Here is a 22,078-nt window from a genome sequence, read left to right as displayed (position 1 = left end):
AAGGGCGGGAGTGACCCTAGGGCTTCCGGTCAGAGCAGGGTTAGGTGGGCGGTGACTAGAATAACCTCTTGTGCTCATTGGGTTATTGAGAGCGGAACGCGCGTTCATCTCTGCGCCTGGGCGTTTTCTTTTTCAGTTTCCATCCGCTCTGGTGGTCGGCCGAGAGTTGCTAGGCAACGGCTCCAGGCTACTTTGAATTGGGGTCGCCGCCGCGGTTGGGGCAGGGGAAAAAAAGCCGTCTGAGTCGGCTTTTTCGAGAAGGTGTCGGGGGTTGTCCACAACCCTGAAGTGGAAAAGAAGGAGGTGACGTGTACAATTAAAGTAAGTAGCGTTTTCCCCAGCAGTTGTGGGCCAGAAGTAGCCCAACCACAGGCATCATTAAAAATATATATGTCGGATATTTGGGAGAAATAAAGACGCGCGCCCACAGTGTAAGTAAAAGTCACTTCGTCTGTTCACACGCAGAGATAATCTCTGACGGAGTTGAAAGTGAAAGTCGCTCACTCGTGTCCGACTCTGTGACCCCATGGACCATACAGTCCATGGAATTCTCCAGGCCAGAATCCTGGAGTGGGTAGCCTTTCCCTTCTCCAGGGGATCTTCCCAACCCAGGGATGGAACCCAGGTCTCCTGCACTGCAGGCGGATTCTTTACTAGCTGAGCCACCAGAGAAGCCCAAGAATACTGGAATCGGTAACTTATCCCTTCTCCAGAGGATCTTCCCAACCCAGGAATCGAACTGGGGTCTCCTGCATTGCAGGTGGAGTCTTTACCAACAAAGCTATCAAGGAAGCCCTGGCATTTTCATTTTTATTTATTTTTCTATGTGAATATTTATATATGCATTATACTTAGGTTTTTGTACAAAAGTGGGAGCACACTTTATATACTACTGTTTTATAAAGTTTTTTTCTTTATCATGAGGGTTTTTCAATTATTCATCTCTAACCCAGTATATAATGACACTGTGCTAGTACATCTTTGGGCTATATTATCATTTATTCCCTCTGTCCACTACTGATGACTGTTTAGGTTGTTTCCAGTTTTTCACACTTAGCAATGGTACACAAATCTTTGTGCACATGTCTATTTATTTACTAGAAATTCTCAGAAGTGGAATTGTTGGTCAAAGAGTATTTCAGATTTCTTTTCTAGAAAAGTTTCGTTTCTCTACCTTCCATCAGGTATTGAATGCCTGCCAGTTCACTCACACTCTTGCTGTTTTTTTTTTAATCTTTGCCAAATGAATGACTTTTAAAGATATATCTTTTAATTTGCTTTCCTTTGCTTACAGGTAAAGCTTAACTTTCCGAATGTATCTGTCCATTTTTACCTCTTCTTTTGTCAGTTCTCTATTGGTATCCTTTGCTGTGGACATTTTCTTAGGCATGGTCTCTCCCCATGCCTAAAGAGAAATTTCCCTCTCCTCCTTCCAACACTTATCCAGTCCCACTGTCTTACCTGCTTACCTCCGCACTCCCTGTTGACTGCTTCCTCCTCTCTTAACAATACAGAAGTTGCTGGTCATTTGATTTCTAGTGGTGGGACAAATCCATCTTCTCTTTGACTTTCCCTTTCATCAGTAATTTGTTCTGCCACTCCCATTTGACGAAAGTCCCTTTTGGCAGTCTTCTTTCCTATTAAAAGTGTGACCTATTACTGGGACAGTTTCCCTTCCTACATGAGTTTTATCTTAAAATGTGACTTGTCACTGAAAAAGAGAGAATGAAATCGTCCCTTTTCATAGCATTCAGTCCCCTGGGACTGAATTCAAAAAATCAAGTATCTCAGTGGAGTCTGTTGTGGATCAGAAATAGAGCTCCTTGATCAAAGAGTATTCTTGATCATAAAAATAGGACTTATTGTAGTAAATAAGTTGGGCTTCCCTTGTAACCCAGCTGGTGAAGAATCACCAGCAATGCAGAAGAGCTGGGTTCAATTCCTGGGTTGGGATGATCCCCTGGAGAAGGGAAAGGTTACCCACTACAGTATTCTGGCCTGGAGAATTCCATGGACTGTGTAGCCCATGGGGTCGCAAAAAGTCTGACACAGCTGAGCAACTTTCACTTTCACTTCCATTGTAGTAAAAGGAATACTGGACTAGAAATTTGATGGCATGGATTCTGGTCCTTGTTTTTGTAGCTAAAAATGTAACTGTGAACCTGAAAATGAGAATCCCCTTCTATCTCAGTGTTCTGCTCTGTATTTTGTGTGTGTGTGTGTGTGTGTGTGTGCGCGCGCGCACGTGTGGTTTTTACGCCCTCTTAGTTGATCTGTTTGCATGTAATGAGGTACACTCAATAAGACATACACCAAGAATCTTTAAACTAGAACTCATGATAATATAAATGTCTGTCTTTAAAAGGCTGTACAAAAGGGATGGAATGTACAAAAGGGATGGAACATGCATGAAGTAGTATGGTACTGTAACAAGCAATGTGTGAGTTTTCTGCTTAGAGCAATGGGAAGATACTCACACGTGAGGTAAAGTGCAGAAGAGTGGGTAAAGTATGTGTGCTGGACATCTGTCGTTCACCCTCCAGATCCACTCTTCCTCTCTAGACTGCTCTGTGTCAAGGAGACTTGTTTGCCTCTGCAGCTCCCCCGCCCTCTTTGTTCCAGTTGGAGTCAGTCAGTGGGAGCGTTAGTGTTAGCCTCAGAGGGTGGGAGGAGAGTGGCTGCGTCCCCTCTCTGCAGGCTGACCCCCTTTACAGCGGCCCTGTCCACCCATCAGCGTCGGCCACGCGGTTCTGGTAAGTACTCGCTCCTGTGGCTCCTCCGGGCCTGGGGTGAGAACAGAGCCCCGTCCTGGCCCTCCTAGCTGAGGCTTCTTCACTACACCCTGTTGTTTCCTGTGCCCCGCCTCAATGAAAGTCTGCCAATGACCAAATTGGAAGATGGTATCTCTTTCCCGCTGGAACCAACTGATAGAATACACTATCTTTTGAGTGACAAGGGGAAAAACATCTTTGTATTTTCTTGTGAACGCATAACAAACTCTGAAAGATATCTGAAAAACGAATGAAAGTTGTTGCCTGGTAACTACCCCAGGGCGCTGGCAACCAAGCCCTCTGAGGGGAGAGAGAGGGAGATTTTATTACAGTATAGCTCTCTGTGTTGTTTCTTGATAACTGGTGGACTTACTTGCCACCTGTTTGTGCATTTAGTGTATTCCTTTTACTTTTTTGTTACTATGTTGTATGAAACATTTTTTCATCTAAGAGGGAAAAATATACATGTCACCTACTCCAAAAATGAACAGTGTTTCAAAATTAGGGACTCATGCACTTAATCTGTGTTTAAACATTGCAACTTTCAGGACCAACAGTGAGGATTTCAACATGAGCTTCCTCTTACCCAAACTGAGTAGCAAAAAGGCAGTAGACCAAGCAATAAAAAGTACTGCAGAGAAGGTGCTGGTTCTCAGGTTTGGGAGAGACGAGGATCCGGTCTGTCTGCAGCTAGACGACATAGTAAGTGAATTTTTTAAGATTTTTATTAAAAACCTATACGTTCTTACTCCAACGTCTGCAGAGTGCATGAGCAGGGGCAGGCAGGGCCCAGGTGTACAGCTGTTCAATTGTTAGCACACTTCCACCAAGAGCCGATGATGTGCCTGCCTGAGTCGAACCCCCTAGTCTGTGATTGTGTGGAATCCGCCCTAGATGTCCTTCCCCACTAGCAGCTGCCGAAGCTCCGTTTCACCAACAAGCAGTGGAAGACCAGAAACGCTACAAACTAGAGTCTATGAACATTGTCTCATTCAGTGCTCCCCACAGTGGGATAATTAGTATTCCCAAGAGGGGAGATGCATGCCAGGGAGGTCAGGTGACTTCCCACGGGCCCAGAACCACTAAGTTGCAGAGCTGGGATCTGAACTTTGTTTTCTTTGCCTGCAAATATGCTTTTCTGGGGTGCCGCCTCCAGTGTGTGCCTGATGGTAATCTATGATTTCACAGCACATCTCTACAGTCTGATGAGTCGAGAGGGGAATACAGGACAGAGTAAGCTTATCCTGGTCTCTGACTTACCCAGGACTAAGACCTCACCCACGTTTTCTGTTGCTGCCACCCACAGTGTGGATCCAGTGTTAGAAACCCCATGACTGTGATCAACAATGAGGGTGTGATGCATTAACCTGGTGGGAAAGCGGCCAGAGCATTTTACCCTCAACTGTGGGGGTGTGGAGTATCACAGAGTGTAGACTGTGAAGCCAGGCTGTCCGAGTTCAGAGCCCAGCCTTACTGCTTACAGCTGTGTGACTGGGGGCATATTATGTCCTCGTGGCTCGATTTTCTCATCTGTGAAATGGTGCCTGTAGCCTTGCATACCTCCTAGAAATGTTGTATGGATTAAAGGAGCCAACAAGTGTAAAGCACTTAGAACACTTAGCACACAGCAAGTGCCACGTAAGGGTCTGCTGTTTCGTCATAACTCTCATTTATGAGTGAGGTTGGAAACAAGGAGATTTGGGAGAATTGCAGTATCCGTACCACATATTTCTGAGTTTACTTTTTTATTTAAGCAAGTATGGATTTTATAAATCCATGAAAAGTTTAAAAACACATATTTTAATCAAAAATAGAAGGAAAAAAAAAGAAATATATTCACCCAGTTTTCTCAGGGCCCTCTCATTACCCTACCAATAGTGATTCAGACTCTGAATAGGGTTACACTGTCTCTTAACGTGGAACTCCCAACAGGCTAGATTCTTGGTCCGGAAATTTTTTTCACACAGAAAATTCTTCTAGTAAAAAGGTTCACAAAAGAAACGTTAACAGTTGTAATCCACTGTTGTAATCCACATCTCTCTCTCCATCTGCAGCTTTCTAAGACCTCTTCTGACTTAAGTAAAATGGCTGCTATCTATCTAGTAGACGTGGACCAAACCCCAGTTTATACACACTATTTTGACATCAGTTATATTCCATCTACTGTGTTTTTCTTCAATGGGCAGCATATGAAAGTGGATTATGGGTAAGTTAGATTGACATGAAGTCACTATAGTCTTCAAAGTTTCTTTTCTCCAGTCAGTCTCAGTAGCTCACCCACTTGGATGTGATGGGGGCTTTGTGTGTCTTATGTTGGTACTGTTTCCTCAGTTGATGAAGTTTCTAATTTGTGTGTGTGTGTGTAACTCTGGTACAAAATGAGAGTGTTTCCAGTATGAGTGGCGAATGTTAACTTAATTACTAAAATCTGAGAGACTAGTACAGTTTGTGAAGCACTCACCATCCATCACTGCAGAAAATACAGAACAGCTTTTGTCAGTTTCCCAGGAGTTTTATTTCAAACAAAGTGGGCCATTGTTCTTAAACTCTTGATACTCATTGGCTGCATCTGTGAAAGAAGTGATCCTTCAGTAAATTAAGACATGCATTTCCCTTACCAAGCGTTCTGTCTGCTTTCAGTTAGGAGAATTTTGAAGTCATCCTTTCTCAGAGTCTGTCAAAAATAAGTAAGATGAGGGACTTCCGTGATGGTCCAGTGGTTAAAACTTCACCTTTCAAAGCAGGGGGTTCGGGTTCGGTCCCTTCTGGGGGAGCTAAGACCCCATATGCCTGGAGGCCAGAAAGCCAAAACAAAGAACAGAAGCCATACTGTAACAAATGCTATAATGACTTTAAATGGGCCACCTGGTAGGGCTTCCTGCTCTCCCAGCAGCCCCCAGCACTGGTTTTAGTCATGTGTCAAATGGGCCCTGTAATCACAAATGGAGAATCAGTGTCAGGCTTTGTGTCTAAGGGCTCCCTGACCAGAAGAACGTGAGAGAGCTGCTGTTTACTTTGTTTATCCTGAAGGCTGTACAAGTACTTTTGAAAAGTTCTGAGCAAGGTTGTTTCTCTCCTACACTATTTAGGTCTCCAGATCACACTAAGTTTGTGGGAAGTTTCAAAACCAAGCAAGACTTCATAGATTTGATTGAAGTAATTTATCGAGGCGCAATGAGGGGGAAACTTATTGTGCAAAGTCCTATTGATCCCAAGAATATTCCCAAATACGACCTCCTCTATCAAGACATTTAGTGCTTTCACTGCCATCAGAGTTGAAGAGAAAGGCCCATCTCGAAACAGTACCTAACTCCAGCTGTGCGGTTTCCCTGGGGTCCTTCAGAAACATGGTCAGCATCCCAGAGAATAAAAGGTTTGACCTCAACAGAAAGTACCGGCCGCCAAGCAGAAGACCGCACTGATGCTGGGACATTCGGGGATGCCCAAGTGTCTACACCCTGCAGACCTCAGAGAGGTCAAGCCAGCCGTGGTCAATTTCCCCAGTGTGGGTGTTTTAATTTCTCTGTATATTGTGCTTTTCTTTATTCTTTAAGATAATACAGAATCCTTCTAAATTTGGCTAGGACAGTTTGATTCAACTATGTTTATTTGATACATTGAGTAAACTAGAAAATCAGTTCACATAAGAGCAAAAACACTTGTTTTCTACCCTACGTGTACATACCCACCCCTTCCTTCATCCTCAGCCTCGCCTTCCCTCCGTGCATGTATTTATCTCATGCTCACCTACTATCCCAGGTTCTCTTGGAATAAATCATTCTCTACTGATAGTGGCCAAGGTGGTTTTATCTGCAAGACTTTCTGGCTCAGAATTTTAAAGGTATCTTGGCTTGTTCATTTTACCAGCTTTTATGTTATTAAATTGCCCCAGGGGTGAGAACTTGGACTTCCTTTACTGTCCAGCACCCAATTTGAGTTAAACAAAAAATTAAGTACCCTTAGTCAGTAGGAGCCAATCTCTCCTGGAGCTCCGTCTCTTTCTGAGGAGAAAACTGTACTTCAGGGACTCAGCAGATGAATGGATAAGAAAGCTGTGGTACATATACACAATGGAGTATTACTCAACCATTAAAAAGAATACATTTGAATCAGTTCTAATGAGGTGGATGAAACTGGAGCCTATTATACAGAGTGAAGTAAGCCAGAAGGAAAAACACCAATACAGTATACTAACGCATATATATGGAATTTAGAAAGATGATAACAATAACCCTGTGTACGAGACAGCAAAAGTGACGCTGATGTATGGAACAGTCTTATGGACTCTGTGGGAGAGGGAGAGGGTGGGAAGATTTGGGAGAATGGCATTGAAACATGTAAAATATCATGTATGAAACGAGATGCCAGTCCAGGTTCAATGCACGATACTGGATGCTTGGGGCTAGTGCACTGGGACGACCTAGAAGGATGGTATGGGGAGGGGGGAGGGAGGAGGGTTCAGGATGGGGAGCACATGTATACCTGTGATGGATTCATTTTGATGTTTGGCAAAACTAATACAATTATGTAAAGTTTAAAAATAAAATTAAAAAAAAAAAAGAAAAGACTGGAAAGAGATCTCAGAACTGCAAGAAAGAAGTATCATCTATATAGGACTTGCCGGTTTTAATAACTTTATGAAGAATTCTTGCTCTCTCAGAGCCCCCTGGCACAACCTTCACCACTTGGACAGGTTCCTCTTCTCATGGAGCTAATGGCACTGACTTTCTAGAATAAGAACGTATGCAGAACCAGAAGGCAGAGCGCCAGACAGCACACGACCCGCTTGGCAGCTGTTGGCCTTCAGGCAGGGCAGCATGGTCACTGCACAACTGTCCCCCTTTGCTGGGTGCTTCCTTTCCAAGTCTTCTGTGACAGACGTGTCAGAGGAGGAAGGTTGCTGGGCACCTGGGTGGCCTTCATTGATAAAGGAGAGAGCACTTCAGGAATGAGACAACAAAATCCTTTCACCACCACCTCCATTGTCTCCTGGCCCCCACTTCCTGCTTACGTTGGTAATCGTGATGCATGGAACCACAGCAGCCATCTTAGGACCATGAGGCAACCAGCCCTGGGATGAAAAATGAACATGCTGAAAAGAATGATGAAAAGAGCCTGGGTCCCTGATGACGATATCAAGCTCCCGAGTGGACTCTAGACCTGCCTGGCTTCAGATTTCTGTGAAAGAATAAAACGTCTTTACCACGTGTCACTTTGGTTGGATTTTCTGTCCCTCATAGCCTAAATTACACGGCATTTGAGGTGTGAGAAGTGCTCAGATAACAGCAAAAACTCAGCACTGTCACGCATAAGGTTCTCATGCCTTTCCTCCTGAGGGCTTTTTGGTGATGCTTCTCTGAAGTCCAGGTTGGTGTTTTTGTTCCCATCATAGTTGCTCTCCCTTCTACAAGTGTTTATTAATTACATACTGTATGCCCCCATCCTATGCCAGGTACTGCACAAAACAAATGACTCCAGGATGGAAAAAAAAGCTTCTTAGAAGAGACAGTTCCTGAGCCTTAAAGGAGAGTAGGAGGTACTCATGGAGAAGGGGGAGGGCATTAGGGGGAACCAGGGGGAGGCAGGCCCAGGGGCTGGAGACAGCATGCGTGTTGAGAGGGCTCCAAAGAGTTCAGTGTCACTGAAACCCGAGGGGGAGGCAGGTGGGCAGGAGGTGCTGCCGGGGAGGAAGGTAGAGGGGATAAGGAAAGTGACAAAATAGCGAAAGTTTTATTTTTCTCCTTAGAGGCAGAAGCCACTTAATACAATCAGATTTTTCTTCAAAAAAAACTTGGATGGTTTATTCTTCAAAAAAACTTAGTGCTGAAGGTATTATTAGAAGAAAGAGGTATAACTGTATGCTTAGAAGCAGGATTTTACACGTTTGTGTTATTTTTGACTTTCTGGCCATCGTCTCTTGTGCAGGTTCTAGAATACAGGTCTCAGTTGTTCCTTGGCCTGTGAGCTCCAACCTGCTTTTCATTATCGATGGGTCTGGAGAGCGCCTGTGACAACATCACAGGGAAGGACAGAACACTAGAGAGAGAGCAGTGACACCAGTCGACATTTTAAGCCCTAAGCAGGGGAGGCCGCATTTTGCCGTGACAAGACTGTATGCTGGTGAAGGGCCAGTGTGCTGAGTAAAGGTGTGTGGCTCACTTAGAACTCTTCTTCTTCAGTTAGAAGGAGAGCTTCATGGGCTGGGCTCCGGAACTTTTGTTCTGGGAAACTGTTCATAGCAAGAACAGTTTATCTTTGTGAAATGAAAGACTCAGATGGCTGTGGTTTGAGTCCTAGTTGAGGGTTGCTTTCTTCCAAATGGGAAAAGCAGCCCCTCCTCAGGAAGAGACTTCTGACTCCCCCCAGCCCCAGAATGTTTCTACTGATGGCGCTTTAGAGCCTGTCTGGGTTACGCCCCCCGTGGGAGAGCCCAGGACACTAATGGGCAGGGAGCTCAGGGAACTTGGCAGGTTTGTCATTGAGCTGTGACTTGGACCTAGCAAATCTAGAAACCCTGCCTTTATACATCTTACTGTGTTAGCCGAAGTGCTGGTGTGTTGGAGCACAAGCAACGGAGTAGTATCTGTCAGACACTCATGCCGCTCAAGCCAGTGTCTTTCTCACCAGCCTTCTCTCTTTCTCCTCCTCCACTCGGAAGAAGCAGAGGATGCTGTGAAAAGAGCTCAGGGTTTGTGTTCAGACAGACCTAGGTTCAGAACTCAGCTTTGGGCTTCCCTGGTGGCTCAGTGGTAAAGAACCCACTTGTCGATGTAGGAAATGCAAGTTTGATCCCTGGGCTGAAGATACCCTGGAGAAGGAAATGGCAACCCACTGCAGTATTCTTGCCTGGGAAATCCCATGGACAGAGGAGCCTGGTAGGGTCTTCATGGGGGTCGCAGAACTTACTGACTAAGCAACAACAAAGGTTCAAGATTCAGCTTTTCTATTTAATAGCTGGGTAACCTTCAGCAAATCACTTCTCTGACTCTCTATTTCCTTGTCTATAAAACAAAGGATAACTGTGACCTCCCTGAGGCCTGCCATCGAATAGGCGCTCATTCAGTGATCATGAGTTCCCCAGTGGGACAGTTCGTATCACCTTAGGGATTTCCAGTTGGCCCGGGTGTTTTCTGCCACACTCCCAGTAAAGTCTAGAGCACTTGGCTGCTGCTGTACCGTCAGTGAGAGAAAAAAAAAAAACCAAGGCTAAAAACAGCACAGACGGGCTTCCCTGGGGGCTCAGTGGTAAAGAATGCAAGACACATTGCAGAAGTGAGGCAAAGCAAGCTCTTTATTGGCTGGAACCCACCAGCGCCACGCTGCACTCGTGTCCCCTCCACTCCTGTGCAGCTTTCCCCTCGTCCTTCCAGGCAGCTGCTCCTAGCCAGCCCCGCCTTAGTTGTTAGCGATGGTTTTCCGAACCCAGTCCAGAATGGAGGTCACCTTCACGTACACACCATACTCAGCCACAGCACAGCTCTTGTCAAAGCTCAGGATCCCGGCCGCATACCAGGTGTCGTCTTCCTTGTCGTGAACGACGAAGGCGCTGCCGGCGTCGCCATAGCAGGTGTCGTCCTGGTACTTGGACAGGCCGACGCAGAAGGTGTTCTCATTCAGTATGGGCTGCACCCCTACGGGGCTCTTAGCTGTCTTATTTTTAGGTGCGTCGACGCCCTCATAGTGTTTCACACACTTGTCTTGGTCAGCCACAGGCAGCATGACGTACTTCAGATGCTCCGTAAAGTTGAAGTTTTCATTTCGCCCCCAGCCAGACACATAACCCACACGGCCCACCTTCACATAATCTTTTGAAGGTAGGCAGATGGGCATTACTTTGTCATTGACAGGTACCTTCTGTCTGAGTTTGATGAGCCCAATGTCTACCTTGGAGTGGTCAGGGTGGAGAACCACCTTCTCCACCTCTACAAGCTGGTTCTTCCCCACATAGAGTCTTAAAGTAGGAGTGATGTCCTTTGCTTTTTTGTCACTACTGTGACCCAGGTAGAGATTTTTAGCTGTGGTGAGGAGCCATCGTTCATTGATGAGCGTGGCTCCCGAGATGAGGTTATGCTGGGAGACCATCTTGGCCTGCCAGGGAAAGCTGCCCTTGGCATCCAATGAGCCACCGATGATCCTCTGCACCTGGTCCACGGGGTGCTTGGGCTTCCCGCACACTGTTGAGAGCAAGACCATCATTAATAGGAGCGGGGTGTGAGTGTCCTCTGGGCCGGGAAACATAAAAACGCCAACTCTTGCCGCTGTCCAAAACTATCGCTCTTCATGTCTCCAGGGCTAGAAACATTTACATGCTTTGCCCGTACCTTCTGCTCCTCCCGTCCCCAATGTTTACAGTTTAAAATTATTTTTCTTTAATGTTCACATCACTAAAGCAGAGTTCTGTTTCCTGCTTTTCTGACTCACAAACAGCACTGAAATTTTCAAACCCCAGCTGCTGAACTCTAGGTATATTTAAGTGATTCATCACAACTAGAGGTCCACGATCCCTGAAATTCAGTGTAAGGACAAGGAGCTACCAAGGTTCATTCTCTCTGAATAAATAGGGACATGAAGCAATGTTGGCCGGAACACAGGTTTTATAGATACTGCAGTCGATACCCAGCAGGTTAGTGGTTCCACAGCCCAAGTAGCAGAAGAGGATGGACAAAACCCTCTTGTTCCAGGAGGGAAAGGAGAGAGCACAGCCCCTCCTGGTGAGAGTCCTGACCCTCCTCCAGCCTGTTGTAGTACATTCCCACGGATTACGGTTTTGTTCTGCCCTCCCTCAACCTATTCTTCCTGCAGCTTGCTTTACCCTTGGCCCAGGGCTCTCCAGGTGGGCTCTCTATACAGAGTCCCCTGATCCTCTGTGCACAGTGTAGACAGTGGACTCGGTCAGTGCCTCGGAGGCCAGATGAACACATCCTTAGTGAACTTCAAGGGGCGGCGTCACCTGCCTGCGCACATCTCTGCCCAGCCACCTCTGGTCCCCCCGCTCCCTGTCCTTGGCTTGTATGTGCCCAGAGGAAGCCTCATAGGGAGGATGTGCCTTGATGTTCCAATCAAGATGCTTGTCGTGCACCAACCCCTCAGTACCCACTTTCAGTCTGCTTCCCAGGCCCCTGGCTTCCTACCTGCCTCACATTCAGGGAGTTGCTCTCCAACGTTCTTATTTATCCACTGCTTCTTACTGTTAAAGGTGTACATTCCTGAAACAAAATGAAAGAATACAAGCTGAAAGGGACACTAGCTGGACCTAGCACTGGGAGCGAGCATATTTAAAGAGCAGAGTCAGAGAAATAGGAGGAAGGAGGGCCAGGGAGGGGGAGGAACAGAAGAGCTCGGTGCTAGAAGCCAAGTGCTGGGGGCCGGTGAAGCCCAGCAGACGGATGGTGGTCTAGGTGGCCGAGGCGATTGTGTCAAGGCAGTACAGGGTTGGAATCAGGGTTCAAATCCTGACTTTCCCTCATACAGGCTACCTGAACTTGGGCAAATTTATCAACCTCTCTATGCCTCAGTTTCTTCAGAAGTGAAATGAGAATAATAATCCTCTCTTGGAAATTCCCTAGTGGTCCAGTGGTTAGGATTCCAAGCTTCTAATTTGGGGGACACAGGTTCCATCCCTGGTCAGGAAGTTAAGTTCCCACAAGCTGTGCAACTTGGCAAAAATAAATAATAGTGTCTCCAGAGGGGTGTTGTGAGGACCTCTGTGAGCAAATCTGTGGAGAAAACTACCCAGTGCGGGAGCGTGGTGCTCATGAGGTAAGGGCTCCCTGCCATCATCACCATCACCATCCTATTTTATATAGATCTCACCCTGAGATGGGTAGGCTACGTGGCATCTCCTCTGCTTAACAAGGAAGAAAACTCGAGGCTGAAGAGAGTTAATTTTCCCAAAAGGCCACAGCTGCCAGTGACAAAACCCTCATTAGAACCTGAATCTCCTGGCTCCAGAAAGCACATGCCCTTTCTGACCAGTCACCTTGGCTCCATCCCCCGTGGAAGTGGAGGGACAGGAGGCATTCGTCTAGGCCTTACCATCTCCACAGGTGCGCAGTGTGTAATAGGGTTTGCACTGATAGCGAACCAAGTACTCCACGTAGCCATTTTCAATCTTGGGGGGCTCTGGGCAGCTGTCATCTGCAAAGGAAAAGAGGAAGAGAAGGTTCATATTGGGGAACAACCCCTGGAGATGCGAAAAGTCAGAACAGAAGAAGCTGGTTTGCACATCAAACTCCCTCCCTCCCAGAAGGAGAGAGCACCAGCTCTTCCTGGTGACGGTGGAGTCCTGACCCATCTCCAGCCACTTGTAGCACATTCCCACGGGTTGCGCTTTTGTTCTGCCCTCTCTCGACCTGTTCTTCCCGCAGCTTGCTTTACCCTTGGCCCAGGGATCTCTAGGTGGGCTCTCTGTACATACAGGGTCCCCTGATCCTCTGTGGAAGTGGATTCAGTCAGTGCCCAGGAGACCAGATGAATGCATCCCTAGTGAACTTTATGGGGAACCATCACCTGCCTGTGCACGTCTCTGCCCGGCCACCTGTGGTCCCCCCAGTCCCTGTCCTCGACTGGTGTGTGCCCAGAGGAGGCCTCACAGGGAGGATGTTCCTTGAGGATGTTTCGATCAAGATCCCTGCCATGCCCCAACCCCTCAGTACCCACTTTCAATCTGCTTCCCAGGCCTGACTTCCTACCTTCTTCACATTCAGGAAGTTGCTGTCCAATGTCCTTGTTTATCCATTGCTTATTGTTAAAAGTATACACCCCTGAAACAAAACGAAAAAAAAAAAAAATGAGCAAAAAGCTGGACCTAGCACTAGGAGAGAAGGTATTTAAAGAGCAGAGTCAGAGAAGTAGGAGCAGGGAGGGCTGGGGAAGAGGAGCAAGGGAGGAGCGCTATGCTAAAGCCAAGAGCTGCGGGCGCCAGTAAAGCCCAGCAGGACAGACAATGGTCAAGGTGACTGGCAGTCGTGGCAATAGTGGAGACTGTGTTGAGGCAGTCCGGGGTTGGGACAGGAGGACCCGGAGGCATTCGCCCAGGCTTACCATTTCCAGCATGCAGTTTGTAATATTTGTCACACTGATAGCGAACCGAGTACTCCACATGGCTATTAGCAATCTCGGGGGCCTTTGGGCAGCTGTCGGCTGCAAAGGAAAACAGGAGGACAAGGTTCATTTTCAGAAACTGCCCCTAGAGACTGGAAAAGTCAGGAGAGAAGAAACAGCATATCAACTTCCCACACCCGAAATGGAAGCCCAGGAGAGATTGCTGGCTGGCTGGCTCCCCAATGTTCTTTACGATACTGAAAGACCAGAGATCAGGATAAGGAGCAATTGGATTTTCCCAGAGAGGATGCAGATCTGATGGGCCCAAGTGGGATGCAGCAGTGCGGCCAGGTACAGCCCTCGCCCAAAGGCAGACCTACCTGTGGCCTCACTGCGGGTTTCCACCGCGAGAAGCTGCCCGCAGAGCAGGAGAGTGACGACAGCTTGCAGGGCGCTGCAGAGAAGACAGAAAGGAGGGCACTGCTGGTCTCCCCACTTAAACACACACACTCCCCGCTCCTGTTACCTAGAGACCCCTCACCCACCCACATGCATACTTTAGCAGCTTCCCAGTCACAGAGGTTCCCGTGTGTTCCGTGCTGCTGGAAATTCTACAGCAGCTTCAGAGTAGAGCAAGCAAGATTAGGAAGGGATCGGGCCTCAGTGTGTAGCAGGATTCAGGAAACACTAAATTGTTAGCAACATATGAGCTCCTCAGCAAAGAGAAGCCTCCCTTGGAGTGGGAAGCACCCTGAGGTGCTGGGCTACGAGGATTCCACTAATGCATGTGGATATCTAGACGATGGGGTGGTGGTGGGGGTGGGGGGTTATCATTATGCTACTCTCTCTACTTTGGGGAGATTTCATAATAAAACACTGAGGTAGTTGTTTCTATTATTTTATGATAATTTGACTTCAGGAAGTCGTATAGCGAACCCCCAAATTCCAGAAGGTTACCTGGATGATAACTGAGTCCGTAAAAGCTTGCCTGTGCACATGGGCATCAGCACACAGGCCATACCCACCCGTGGACCATCTCCCTGGAAGATGGCAACTACTCAGAGATGGCTTGGTTAAGTTCCTAGTTTCATTATTTCAACATTTCAGAAAAAAATTTTCCTGTTTTGATAAAATCTGAGCGCCTTGTGTCACTCAAATGTTTCACTTTTGGTCTTTCTCATTACGTTTTTTTAAAATCTGCTAATAGGCATATTCAAAATGCCAGGGAGAACTCCCTGGCAGTCCAGTGGTTAGGACTCAAAGCTTTCACTGCCTGGACCCAGGTTCAATCTCTGGTTGAGGAACTAAGATCCCGCATGCCATGTGGTGTGGCCAAAAAAGGGGGACAAAACGTCCGGAGGCCTACCACAGGAGCTTCCCCACAAAGATGAAAACTTTATAATCTCAAGGAAAAAGCTATTCCTTAGAGAAAGTCACGTCTCATGGGAAAGACAGCACCACCTGAAAACATCACCTTTTATGGACATAGAAAAGCAGAGAATCTTTGCATAGCAAACCTTTACTCCCTATGTGTGTGCTCAGTCACCAAGTCATGCCCAACTCTTCGCGACCCCATGGACTGTAGCCCGCCAGGCTCCTCTGTCCTTGGGGTTTCCCAGGTAAGAATACCGGAGTAGGGTTGATCTCCTGGAGAAGGGCATGGCTTCTCCAGGAGATCTTCCCAACCTAGGGATCGAATCCTGCATTATCAGGCAGATTCTTTACCACTGAGCTGCCAGTGACACCCCAGAGAGAATGTTACAAAAAGAATAGTAGTATGGGCAGCACAGGAATATGGTGAGAACCGTGAAGCTGATGTGCAAATGAATGAAATTTGGAAAACAATGAGATAATGACTGAAAGGATTGCTCCAAACTCATAATTCCTAGGAGTCAAGGACCAAGCTTTAATCCATTTCCAATATCTCCTCCAGAACCTTATGCAGCACATAGAACATAGAGGATCCTCTACAAACACGCTAATATTTGGAAGATAATTCTTATAAATACAGGTTGAGCCTTGGTGCTTCCTGGCTCTAAAACCAAACACATGAGTACATTCCCCCAGGCAAAGAAGAGTGAGATCCATCCTAAATAATCGGGAGTCAGAGCCAAGGACAGAACAAACCCTGAGAAGCTTTACGAGGATAAAACATTGTTTGCACGCTGTGCATCAGAAAGCAAACAAAGTCTATAATTTAGTCCATTTGCCTTATTTATCTTCGTTATATTTTTGCATTTCTCCTGTAGGCCTCTCCTATACTCAGGCTGTCATGTAGATAAAAGATATATCCAAAGAAGGATGAAATAATCCAGAGAAAAGTGAGGGATAGGAGCAAACTGTGGACTCACCTCATCTTTGGTGTGTCTGGCTCTGGAAGAGCAGTGCCGTTGGGGGCACCTGCTGATGCTTTTATGTCCCCAGTATCTCACTCCACCCCCTTCTTCATTTTGTAATTGCTGTGTCTCCACACTTTGGCCTTATTAAGGTTACTCACATTTTCCAGTAACAAAGCCACAAACAACCTCCCTGTTAAAGAGTCCAGCTCTTGCTTCATGCTTGAGTTTCCCCTGGTGTTCTTCATGCTTTGAGCCGAAGAATCCTGGCCACATCACTACCCCATGCAGCTGCCAAAGGGTTTCCCGAAATGAGCCAGTGTGCAAGACTTGGGGAGGAACCGTCAATCTGAGTCTGTTTGTTCTGAATGCTTTTCAACACTGGACAAAGCCCTTCTTGGGGTTGTTTCAAATCCATTAGAGACACTCCTGCAACCTGGCTGAGACAGGGCTCTCAAGTAAACATTTCCTTTTCACAATCATGTCCCCCACACTGTGTTGCCATCTCCCTGTTTTGCAAAGCTCTCCAACCTGAAATCAGTAAAATGTACTCATTGTATCTTCTCTGATTGCTTGTTCCAACAAATCACACAGAATGGATAAGGCTATAGTGTAGATGCAAACCATACTCAATGGCAGTGGTTATCATGGTTTTATTGTTGTTGTTGTTCAGTTGCTCAGTCGTGTCCAACTCTTTGCAACCCATGGACTACAGCACGCCAGGTTTCCCTGTCCTTCACTATCTCCTGGAGTTTGCTCAAACTCATGTCCATTGAGTCAGTGATGCCATCCAACCAGCTCATCCTCTGTTACCCTCTTCTCCTCCTGCCTTCAATCTTTCCCAGCATCAGGGTCTTTTCCAGTGAATCAGTTCTTTGCATCAGGTGGCCAAACTATTGGAGCTTCAGCTTCAGCATCAGTCCTTCCAATGAATATTTAGGGTTGATTTCCTTTAAGATTGACTGGTTTGATCTCCTTGCTGTCCACAGGACTCTCGAGAGTCTTCTCCAGCACCATAGTTCAAAAGCATCAGTTCTTTGGCACTCAGCCTTCTTTATGTTCCAACTGTACAGACCTTGTTGGCAAAGTGATGTCTGTGCTTTTTAATATGCTGTCTAGATTTGTCAGAGCTTTTCTTCCAAGGAACAAGCGTCTTTTAATTTCACAGCTGCAGTCACTGTCCACAGTGATTTTGGAGCCCATGAAAATAAATTAAGTCTGTCACTGTTTCCATTGTTTCCCCATTTATTTGCCATGAGGTGATGGGACTGGATGCCATGATCTTAGTTTTTTTAATGTTGCATTTTAGGCTGATTTTCATTGTCCTCTTTCACCATCAAGAGGCTCTTTAATTCCTCTTCATTTTCTGCCATAAGGGTGCTGTCATATGCATATCTGAAGTTACTGATATTTCTCCTGGCAATCTTGATTCCATCTTGAGCTCCAGCCAGCCCGGCATTTCACATGATGTACTCTGTATGTCAGTTAAATAAGGTGACAATATACAGCCTTAATGTATTCCTTTCCAAATTTTAAACCAGTCAGTTGTTCCAGGTCCATTTCTAACTGTTGGTAACTGCAAATGTCTGCAGCTGAGTACTATTCAATTTTAATAATACTCATTTCATTTATAAAAGCCCAGTGGTTCTTAAAGTGTGCAGAAGAATCCCTCTGGGATATTTAAGGTGGTGCTGATATAATAGCAAAATAACTGGAAACAGCACAAATGTTTATCAATAGGAGAATGGCTAAATAATGTGTGATCTATTTGTATAACAAGATTACACAGCCATGAGAATGAATGAACTGTGAAAGAACATGGATAGTTTTATAAACATAATTTTTAAAGAGAACTTCAAGTTTCAGGAAACTATATTGTGAATAATACTGCTTTTATAGAGCTCAAAACCAAGCAAACTCAGTAATGGATTCTAAAATATGACACCAAAATCGCAAGCAGCAAAAAAAAAAAAAAAAAGGATAAGTTGGGCTTCATCAAAATTTAAAACTTTTGTGCATCAAAAGATAATACCAAGAAAGTAAAAAGATAATCTACGAATAGGAGAAAATTTTTACAAATCATGTATCCAGTAAGGATTTACTGTCCAGACTATATAAAGAACTCTTACAGCAACAAAATGAAAAACAACCCAATTAAAAATGAACAAATGATATGAATAAACATTTTTCCAATAAAGATATACAAAAATGATCAGCAAGTACATGAAAAATGGTCAACACTGTTGGAAAACGTCATTAAGGACATGCAAAATCGCAGGATACCAGCTTACACCTACAGCAAGCATGTGCGTGTGCCGTCAGTCGTGTCCAACGCTTGATGACCTCAGCATGGCCCACCAGGCTCCTCGCCATGGAATTTTCCAGGCAAGGATACTGGAGCAGGTCGCCACTTCCTCCTCCAGGGGATCTTCTCAACCCAGTGATCAAACCCGCATCTCTTGCATCCCCTGCATTAGCAGGCTGGTGCTTTACCACTGAGCCACCTGGGAAGCCTCCACCTACAAGTATGGCTACAAATAAAAGAAAAAAAAAACGTAAGTCTTGGCAAGAAGGTGGAGAAATTGGAACTCCCAGCCATTGCTGGTGGGAATGTAAAATGGAGTAGTATTTGGAAAGCCGTACGACAGTTCCTCAAAATCCTAACCTAGAATTATTAATACCATATGACCCAGTGATTCCATCTCTAGGTATTTAAGCCCAAAACAATTGAAAAGGGACTCAAACAGATTCTTGTACACCAGTGTTCATTGCAACATCATTCACAATATCCAAGGGTAGAAACAACTCAGATGTCCTTCAACAGATGAATGGATAAAAATACATACAGTGGAATATTGTTCACTTATAAGAACATCTGATATATGCCATGACATGAATAAACTTTGAAAATATTATGTGAAGTGAAAGAAACCAGAAACAAAAAACAAACACAGGATTCCACTTGTATAAAATGTCTAGAAAAGGGAAAATCATCAAGGCAGAAAGTAGAATAGAGGTCACCAGGGGTGCAGGGGAGGGGTGTGTGCAGCAGGGGAAGGAAAGGGAAGATATTGCTTAATGGGTACAGAGTTTCTGCTTGGAATGATGAAAAAGTTTTGGAAACAGTGGTTGCACAACATTGCAAATACAATGAATGCCACTGAGTTGTATACTTCAAAACTGTTAAAATCAGAAATTTCATTTTATATATATTTTATTACAATAACAAATTCAAAAAAAGTTAATGAACTTTTTCTTGGTCAATTAAAAAAAAAACAAGCAATACTAAACAATATAATGTTGAGGCATAGATACCAAGAAGACAAAAACTTTATTTTTAAAAATTTTAATAGAACGGAAAACACAAAATATAAATTATTACCTCTCGTAGGGAGGCAGAAGGAAGGCATAAGAGAGAGGCATGTTTAGTTCAGTTCAGTTCATTTCAGTTGCTCGGTTGTGTGCGACTCTTTTCGACCCCATGAATCACAACACACCAGGCCTCCCTGTCCATCACCAACTCCCAGAGTTTACTCAAACTTACGCCCATCGAGTCAGTGATGCCATCCAGCAATCTCATCCTCTGTCGTCCCCTTTTAGGTAAATATAAATACAAATACATTCTTGTTAATGATCCAGCTTTTGGACTGGGTAATGGGCTCATGAAAGTACATTTTATTGTGCTTTATTTTAAAAAAGATGTATCACACATATACACATATATCTCTCACATGCAGTATTTATGTGTTGTGCTTAGTCACTCAGTCATGTCTGACTCTTTGCAGCCCCATGGACTGTAGCCCACCAGGCTTCTCTGTCCATGGGGGTTCTCCAGGCAAGAATACTGGAGTGGGTTGCCATTCCCTTCTCCAGGAGATCTTCCCAACCCAGGGATTAAACCCAGGCCTCCCGTATTGCAGGCATCTGGATTCTTTACCCTCTGAGCCGCCAGGGAATCAAATAACATTTAAGAATAAAAAGGTAGAGGAGTCACCTGATAGACTTAAGAAGCAGAGCCCAGCCCCTCCTTCCAGAGATGTGATTCAGCTGGTCTGAGCAGGGTCTGTGAATCTGCATTCTAAATGGCCATAACTTCTCCTGGCCTGCACTCACTTCCATGGTCTCGTGAAATGAGGCAGAGGCTTTCTCTTTGGGCTGCAGCTGCCTCTTGTAAGGGATCTAAAATGAAATATTTCTCACCACCACTATCAAAAATTCAGGTGCACAAAAATTTGCACTTCTCTTCCAAACAAAACCTAAACTCTGTTACACCAACCCCAACTCTGGGGTAACAAGGGAAATTTACAGCCTCCCTGCCCTGGGCATGTTTTATTAGCTTTAACAATAAGCTGCTTGACAGTAAAGCTGCTTTGAACATTCTTGCACATGTCTTTGGAGAAGGAAATGGCAACCCACTCCAGTGTTCTTGCCTGGAGAATCCCAGGGATGGGGGAGCCTGGTGGGCTGTCGTCTCTGGGATCGCACAGAGTCGGACATGACTGAAGTGACTTAGCAGCAGCAGCACATGTCTTTCGGTGGATGCATTATTTCTCTTGGGTAAATACTTTGTTGTATTTAAACATTTAAAATAAATGGTGGGAATATATTTAGCTTTGATATTAATAGATACTACCAAACAGTTCTCCAGTATACACTCCCAACAGCAATATGACAAAGCTCTTATTGATCCATATCCTTGCCAACGCATTACAATTTTAGCCCTTCTGGTGCAGTGAAATATAATAATGGCTTTAATTTGCATTTCCTGAACATCAAATGATATGTACTCTTTTTTGTATTCTTGTGGGTCCTTTTAGATATCCTCTCTGTGAAATGTCTTTGCTGATTTGATTTAGGAGTTTTGTTGTTTTTTTTTTTTTCTAAGATATTTTGAACACTCTCCTCTTCTGTTAGGTAAATGTATTGTCAACATCTTTCATTCTAAGACATGCCTTTTCACACTCTTTGTTGTGTATTTTGATGAATAGAAGTATAAGTAGTTCTGAATTTTAATAAGTCCTAATTTATCAGTTTTTTTAATTTTATGGTGAGTGCTTTTTTGTGTCCTGATAAGAAATCTTCACCTGTAAGATTATGACAACATTCTCTTTTTTTAAAAAATCTTTTTATTTTGTATTGGGGTATCAGATCAGATCAGTCACTCAGTCGTGTCCGACTCTTTGTGACCCCATGAATTGCAGCATGCCAGGCCTCCCTGTCCATCACCAACTCCCGGAGTTCACTGAGACTCACGTCCATCGAGTCAGTGATACCATCCAGCCATCTCATCCTCTGTCGTCCCCTTCTCCTCCTGCCCCCAATCCCTCCCAACATCAGGGTCTTTTCCAATGAGTCAACTCCTCGCATGAGGTGGCCAAAGTATTGGAGTCAGCTTTAGCATCAGTCCTTCCAATGAACACCCAGGACTGATTTTCTTTAGGATGGACTGGTTGGATCTCCTTGAGTCCAAGGGACTCTCAAGAGTCTTCTCCAACACCACACTTCAAAAGCATTCTTCAAAATTCTTCAGTGCTCAGCTTTCTTCACAGTCCAACTCTCACATCCATACATGACCACAGGAAAAACCATAGCCTTGACTAGACAGACCTTTGTTGGCAAAGTAATGTCTCTGCTTTTTAATATGCTATTTAGGTTGGTCATAACTTTCCTTCCAAGGAGTAAGCGTCTTTTAATTTCATGGCTGCAGTCACTGTCTGCAGTGATTTTGGAGCCCAAAAAAAGAAAGTCTGACACTGTTCCCACTGTTTCCCCATCTATTTCCCATGAAGTGATGGGACCAGATGCCATGATCTTCGTTCTCTAAATGTTGAGCTTTAAGACGACTTTTTCACTCTCCAGTTTCACTTTCATCAAGAGGCTTTTGAGTTCCTCTTTACTTTCTGCCATAAGGGTGGTGTCTGGTATTTT

At 45.1% G+C, this 22,078-nt stretch overlaps 2 protein-coding genes across 2 annotated transcripts; one reads left to right on the top strand and one right to left on the bottom strand.

Annotated features, from left to right (window-relative positions):
• The first annotated feature begins 26 nt into the window (after nt 1-26).
• TXNL4B (thioredoxin-like 4B) lies at nt 27-6,357 on the top strand. The gene is made up of 4 exons (XM_010850939.1): nt 27-321; nt 3,320-3,473; nt 4,826-4,977; nt 5,861-6,357. Exons 2-4 carry the CDS (start codon nt 3,342-3,344, stop codon nt 6,024-6,026), a joined length of 450 nt encoding a protein of 149 aa, XP_010849241.1. The 5' UTR covers nt 27-321; nt 3,320-3,341; the 3' UTR covers nt 6,027-6,357.
• Nucleotides 6,358-10,044: 3,687 nt separating this feature from the next.
• Nucleotides 10,045-16,277, bottom strand: HP (haptoglobin). Its single transcript, XM_010850938.1, has 7 exons — nt 16,166-16,277; nt 14,195-14,268; nt 13,815-13,913; nt 13,463-13,534; nt 12,807-12,908; nt 11,903-11,977; nt 10,045-10,945 (listed from the first exon to the last, which is right to left on the bottom strand). Exons 1-7 carry the CDS (start codon nt 16,168-16,170, stop codon nt 10,167-10,169), a joined length of 1,206 nt encoding a protein of 401 aa, XP_010849240.1. The 5' UTR covers nt 16,171-16,277; the 3' UTR covers nt 10,045-10,166.
• Nucleotides 16,278-22,078: the final 5,801 nt, after the last annotated feature.

Source organism: Bison bison, unplaced genomic scaffold (genome assembly GCF_000754665.1).
Source record: "Bison bison bison isolate TAMUID 2011002044 unplaced genomic scaffold, Bison_UMD1.0 scf7180017864297, whole genome shotgun sequence".
In the NCBI taxonomy this organism is placed as follows: domain Eukaryota; kingdom Metazoa; phylum Chordata; class Mammalia; order Artiodactyla; family Bovidae; genus Bison; species Bison bison.
This window is presented reverse-complemented; position numbering and strand designations above follow the sequence as displayed.